Here is a 6,623-nt window from a genome sequence, read left to right on the forward strand (position 1 = left end):
AAAAGAGTATATATATATATATATATATATATATATATATATATATATATATATATATATATATATATAGTTGTTAAAGAACTAAATGTTCAAAATGCTAATTAAAATGAATACAATTTAACATTTGTCAACAGTTTGTCAGTCATGCAGAAGCCTAAAAAGATTTTTTTTGTTTTTTGTATGGATTTATTCTGTTTAACTTTGACTAAAGATGGTTAAGAAAATTGAGATGAAAAATCTCTGGAACCGTCACTAATGAACTTTCAAATACAAAAATTGAACACATTACTCAGGTTCAAAATTGGGGTGTGGTAATATTCACTGAACTTACTGGACTTCTGCTCAAGCTGTGCCATCTCCTAGCTGAGCTACCGTAGTTTTTATGTCGTCTCTGAAGATTCCTCATGACTGAACCCATGGTTCAGTAACAAGATTTTGTGAGCACTACTCTCTCTTGACTGTTCAAACTATTTGATCATTATATATTGGATTTTAATATTCTGGTACCACTCTAAACTAAAACTGTCAATATTTGTGTTGTTGCATTAAAAACATACTTTCTGATGTGAGACAAATGTTATGTTTAATCACTTGTTAACCACACCTTTTTGTTGGAATATAAGTCACTAAATCACAGGATGTTCAGATGTTTAGCTTCACCTTTTACTTTGCTATGGGTCTTCCCTGACTTCATTTGCAATGCATATTGACTTAGGGTGCGTCCTGACTCTAGTCAGATGGGATGAACTCCAGTTTAGTGCATCTTTTGGATTCAGATGGAGTGATAAGCTAGTCAGAGGGTATAAGGATGGTGGATACTCAGTTTTTATTTAAGCTTTAATTGGGCAGGAGGGGCAGAATGAATAAGAAAAGATACTTCCTTGACCCCCCAGAGGTCAAAGACTATCTGGTGAAAGGAGAACGGTTTACCAAGTGGTCAGAGGTGAGTGAACATTTTGGTAAGGAAGGAAACTGGTTTTCATCTAAAAATCAGTTCATCACTTAGCTCAAAGTCTGGTACATCTCAGGTGAATGTGCACTGCAACAAGTGGATTGTTTAAAATCAATACACATTTAATTTGTGTGAAAGCCAATTCCCTCCTCTCTTCCAAGGACACAACAAAGACTGTTCCCGTCACCATGAAGATGGATCCGAAAGGTTTTTATGTCTACTGGACAAACCAAAGCAAGGTAATCAATTTTTCAGCGACTGAAACGGCAACCAAGATTCAGTCATTAAGCCAGTGAGATTAGTGTTATAGAAAAGACTATTAGTGCAATCCAAATGACAGCATCTTAAAAAAAAAACAACCTTTCAGCTTAATTGCACAGTATTTGTTTACTCTCTTTGTATCCGAGCTACAAAGTTGGCAAGCTGCGATTGCAACCAGCTCACAGCTGGACCACAGTGTTCAGAAAGCTGAGAATTATTTTAAAATGTGACCTTCATGTAGGTGGATTTTGTTGTAGAGCTGATGCATTGGATTGTATTAGACAGAGTATCTGCTCACATTTGAAAGGCAGGTGAGTGCGTCCCAGATTCAGACGGTGAGTAAAATTCATGTGATTCCAATCTGTGAAGGCTGTGGGATAACTCACAGCTCCTTTGGCCTCCTTCCCTCCTAGGCAGCTATTGATTAGTGCTGACGTGCGCTTGGACTGTGATCCTTTTCATTTTTCTAGATTGTCAGTCTTCCAGTGCCCTGCTCCCCCTCATTAAGGTCACCACATTAAGAAAAAAAACCTGTGCGGCTTTAATATATGGCTCAAGTGTTTTGGCTGAAATAGAATAATAGCATGGTGTTGCATATTACTTTAAGAAAGCATAATATTCCTACAGGTGAAGTAAATCCCATAGATTTTGTTGTAGTATCTAAATCTGTATTTGGCCCAGTGCTGATACGAAGAGTTTGCTGCAAGATATGACTCCGACTCTTGTTTCTAGGAGACAACGTTTCTGGACGTTGCCACAATAAGGGACACAAGGACAGGAAAATATGCAAAACTTCCCAAAGTAAGTATTGCTTAATTACTTTATTAAATTATTTAATAATCTGGAGTTTCTTTGCAATTTAGTCAAATAAAAGTTGTTTCTTGTATAGGAATCTCTGCATGCATGCAAATACGGTGTTGAGCCCATAGTTTGCCCATTAATTTGAAAAACATATTTGCATTGCAAAAAAACAGCAGGGGACAAACGCACGAGGCTTTCTGCCCAACTCCAGATGAAACACATTGAGGCACCGGTGCACAAAGAGACATAAGCACACTCTGACTAACTCATGATCTGTGTCCTCTGGGATTGGGCTTGTTTTTCTTTTTCCTTTTTTGAGCTGAAAGCTGCCAGTTAGTTGCAGTTCATTTCTAGTCCTCGAAAGCCCCCACTGAGTTGCAACATGCAGCCGTCCATCGTCATGCCTCACTGAGAGGGAAATGTGTTTCCCCGGAGAGCTGAGAGAGCTGCATAATTTCAGTCAGGGTGCAGCTGGAAGTACATCTTTCTATATGGCCCCTGAGGAGCATTTGGGAAGCTGCTCCAAGGCTGACGTCATTTCTGCATCACTGAGAGAGGAAAGTGATTGATTGTGGAGAGGCTTTGGAAGGTCCCATCTAAAACATGGAATTGCTTTTTCCTGTGTGTTGTGTCTCTCTCTGTGTATGTGTGTGTGTGTATGTGTGTGTGCGTGTGTGTGTGTGTGCTTGTAAGGATTTCAAAGTGCCTGTGCATGTGTTTGCATATTCTGGTCACCACATTTGTTTGTAAAGATGAATCCTCCAGATATCCACTGTGTGCAGATTCAAAATGGTCTTTATTTAAATGGGTAAAAATAATCTAACTTGTAAATCAAGCTCAACAAATAACTAACAAAATAAGTAAAATTAAGACCAATCAAATTTCGATGGTACTTTTGTCTTTTTACAGCATCCAAAAGTCCGCAATGTCTTCAACCTGGACTTCCCCGACAGCAACCACCTTGCCAAAACACTGACCATCGTCTCAGGCCCAGACATGGTGAATCTGACCTATCACAACTTCTTTGCCTCAAAAGAAAAAGTGACTCAGGTAAAAATAAACCCCTGCATGAGTCTTTCTGTCGCTTGTTCCCTGAAATGGCTTAAACACAGACAGAAGCCGCCTGCCATTATGCAATAATCCGCTGCTTCCCCTTTAATAAGGCACTCACAGCTTCCTTTTTAGCTTTATTAGACTTTATGGCGCCATCATTTATATTTAATCAGCTGAAATAAAATTACAAATTTTCTTCATTCAAATACAACATTTACCAGAATGCCCTGAACTGCTGCCATGTTCACACCATCTAGTGGTGAAAGTGTGCATTTTTATAATCTTGCATACACTAATTGAGATGCCTTGCAAAAGTATTCACACTCATTAACATTTTCTCATTTTGTCATGTCACAAACATACACTTCAACGCATTTCATTCCTTCTCTATGACATGCCAACACAAGACTGCTAATGCATTACTTGGAAGTAGAAGGCAAATGATCCATGGTTTTCATTTTCTTTTCTCGAAAAGTGTGGTATGCATATTTTCAATAAAATACATGCCGGGTTTTTGTTCTTAGCATGATAAAATGTAAAAAAAAAAAAAAAAAAAAAACATCAACAGGCACTGATAGTCTTGCAAAGCACTGTAAATCTCCTCTCTCAATTACTTTGAATATAATTCAATATTCTGTGTATTTTTCTGTTCTAAGAACTGGGCAGACGACATTCTTGGAATAGCATACAATGCTGCAAGAACTAATGCATGCAGACAGGTTTTCCTGGAGAAAATGTAAGTGCACTTAACGTGACAATGGTGTAGATGTAAATAAAAATAGCCACTGCATAAGACTGAGTTCTCTCTTTACTTGCACTTTGAATTCTAATCAAAATCCCATGAAATCAATTTCAGATACATCCGCATTTCTCTTCAGACCAACAAGGACGGCAAAATCCCAGTGAAGAAGTAGGTTATAGATCAACTGTCTCACATGTGTGTGCATGTGTATAGTTTTGCCTAATATATTGGTTGTGCTTCCCAAAGCATCTACAAAATGTTCCCTGCTGATAAGAAGAGGGTTGAAAGTGCTTTAGCTTCAGCTCACCTCCCCAAAGGAAAGGTCGGAAACCAAAAAATACTTTGCTTTTTATTTTTAAATCCATCCCTAGTTTGTCTATGCTCAACTCTTTTTTTAAGTTTTTTTTTTTTTTTTAAACAAGATGTGATATAAAATCTAATTTGTTCCAGTATGACACCATCAAGCCTGATGTATTCACTGAAGCTGCCTTCAAGACCTTCCTGACAAATCTCTGTCCTAGACCAGAAATCTTTGAGATCTTCACTTCATAGTAGGTCATGTCATTGTTTTTCGAAGAGAAGAGATGAAATTATTCTGGTCTGGCTTTTGGCTTTTCTCAACCTCGTCCACCCTAACAACTTGGGGGATAGTGGACTGTGAAAAGGTTGAGCACCATGAGGTTCATTGTTTCACTCTGCACTCCAGCTCCACCAAACCTACCATGACGAAGGAAAATTTCACCAAGTTCCTGAATGAAAAGCAGCGGGACTCTCGGTTCAATGAGGAACTGTTTCCACGTCTACGGCAAGACCAGATCAAGGCCTTGATTGACAAGTATGAACCCCTCACCACCAACTCCAACAGAGGTGAAAACTCACAGATCAACTTCTTGCTTCATTGATACTTTTGAACTTTTGCTGTAATTATTTTTCTATCAATCTGCAGGTCTGATCTCTCCAGAAGGTTTTCTCTTCTTCCTGATGGGTCCAGAGACATCAGTAGTCATGCAGGACAAGCTGGCCAAGTGTCAGGACATGACCCAACCGATACCCCACTACTTCATCAAGTCCTCGCACAACACATACCTAACAGGTCAAACACTGACCTGACTTCAGCCCTAAAATCATTGGAGCAAATCTTTAATTCTACTTCTTGGTCCTCGTATTGTTTCCATTAACAGATATCCCTCCCTCAAGTTCCATTTAAACCCTAAACAAGTGAATGCATTTGCAAACCTTAACATATGTTTTTCCTCTCCCTGTTCAGCTGGTCAGTTCTCTGGCGTATCATCTCCAGAGATGTACCGTCAGTGCCTGCTGTCTGGATGCAGATGTCTGGAGCTGGACTGCTGGAAAGGAAAGCCTCCTGATGAAGAGCCCATCATCACCCATGGCTTCACCATGTGCACCGAGATCCTTTTCAAGGTAGTTTCAGATGTTGTTGGCAATATTTGGGGGGATCGTCTTTGCACTAAACAACATGAATTCTCAGAAATGTGCAACAAAAAACAATATTCTCTTAAAACACATAAGAAGTTTTAAGTCATTAATTCATGCTGACTCGCTTGTTTAAAATAAGCTAAACTGCAGAAAGCCTTTCAGAAGAGTTCACAGTAAAAGACAAACACATACAGGAAGGCAGGTGTTATCCTCTTACACTCAACACTTCCTTTTAAGGACAGCTGCAGGGACCGAGGGGCCCAAGTGTGGCTTGGTTTAGTTTATTTAAGTCTGAGAGTGGTGCTCAGCATTGAAATGACTTCAGCATTCATTGTTAGACAAACTGAGGTTCATACTTTTTGGAAAGTTGTTCAGTGATTTTTTTTAAACATGAGGCTTGTAACACTGACTTTATGCTTTTACATAAATCAAGAACAATACATAATACAACCTCTGCTAACTTCGTGCATGACTGATATGATTTAAAGTGTACTAGCTGGGAATGGGCTAGATTAGGAGGTGATTTGCATCCTGGTGCTCTACTAAATATAAAGCTTGCCTTTTGGGTTAAAACTTGTGAGATCCAGAGAAGTAATAATCTCCATTGTTACTTCCATGGAGACAATACATATGTTTTAGAGACATAATAATAAGTTCTGAAAAGATCCGGATAGTCATCTTGATCTTTCCAGTACTGTAAATTCTGGAATCTGCACAGTAATTTTGAGTTAATAACCTTAGAAAAATATATAGAAATACATAGAAAGGGACAAGTAACCACAAGCAGATAGCCAGGAATTTCTGCACTGTGACCTTTCAGATCCAGGAAAATAATCTGTAACTCATTGGAAAGTAACTTGACCATACATTTTCAGAAAGTAACCCATAAATTCCAGAAAGGTTACTTGGAACTTTTGTGTAAGTTATGCCACAAAATGAGAAAAAGTAAGCTCAACGCTGAAGGAATATGAATTAGGCTTTCTGGAAATCACCAGAAAATAGCCAACAAATTCTAGATAAGTTCTGGGAAAGCGAAGAATAATTTCAACAAAAGTGTTGAGTAGAACAACAACACTTTTGACAAATACATACATCGATAAATACTTATTTATTATACTTTGTGTCATCAACAGGATGTGATTGAAGCCATTGCTGAGAGTGCATTCAAGACCTCAAAATATCCTGTCGTTCTCTCATTTGAGAACCACGTTGACTCGTAAGCTTTCTTTAAGAAGATCTTTTTTATTGTTTACATGATCCAATAATTTGCCTTTAAATACATATATATATATATATATATATATATATATATATATATATATATATATATATATATATATATATATATATATATATATATATATATATATATAT

At 37.8% G+C, this 6,623-nt stretch overlaps 1 protein-coding gene across 1 annotated transcript in view; it reads left to right on the forward strand.

Moving 5' to 3' along the window:
* Positions 1-769: 769 nt before the first annotated feature.
* plcb2 (phospholipase C, beta 2) overlaps positions 770-6,623 on the forward strand; it is a 26,542-nt gene continuing 20,688 nt past the window's right edge. Inside the window, exons 1-12 of the mRNA XM_015040328.1 lie at positions 770-943; positions 1,114-1,191; positions 1,946-2,014; positions 2,924-3,064; positions 3,724-3,803; positions 3,924-3,977; positions 4,056-4,131; positions 4,260-4,360; positions 4,516-4,676; positions 4,756-4,902; positions 5,077-5,234; positions 6,383-6,465. Of these exons, the coding sequence (XP_014895814.1) occupies positions 860-943; positions 1,114-1,191; positions 1,946-2,014; positions 2,924-3,064; positions 3,724-3,803; positions 3,924-3,977; positions 4,056-4,131; positions 4,260-4,360; positions 4,516-4,676; positions 4,756-4,902; positions 5,077-5,234; positions 6,383-6,465 (1,232 nt within the window). The 5' untranslated portion in view covers positions 770-859. The remainder of the gene's footprint in view (positions 944-1,113; positions 1,192-1,945; positions 2,015-2,923; positions 3,065-3,723; positions 3,804-3,923; positions 3,978-4,055; positions 4,132-4,259; positions 4,361-4,515; positions 4,677-4,755; positions 4,903-5,076; positions 5,235-6,382; positions 6,466-6,623) is intronic.

Source organism: Poecilia latipinna, unplaced genomic scaffold, assembly GCF_001443285.1.
Source record: "Poecilia latipinna isolate Pla-1442-1.1 unplaced genomic scaffold, P_latipinna-1.0 Scaffold504, whole genome shotgun sequence".
Lineage (NCBI taxonomy): Eukaryota > Metazoa > Chordata > Actinopteri > Cyprinodontiformes > Poeciliidae > Poecilia > Poecilia latipinna.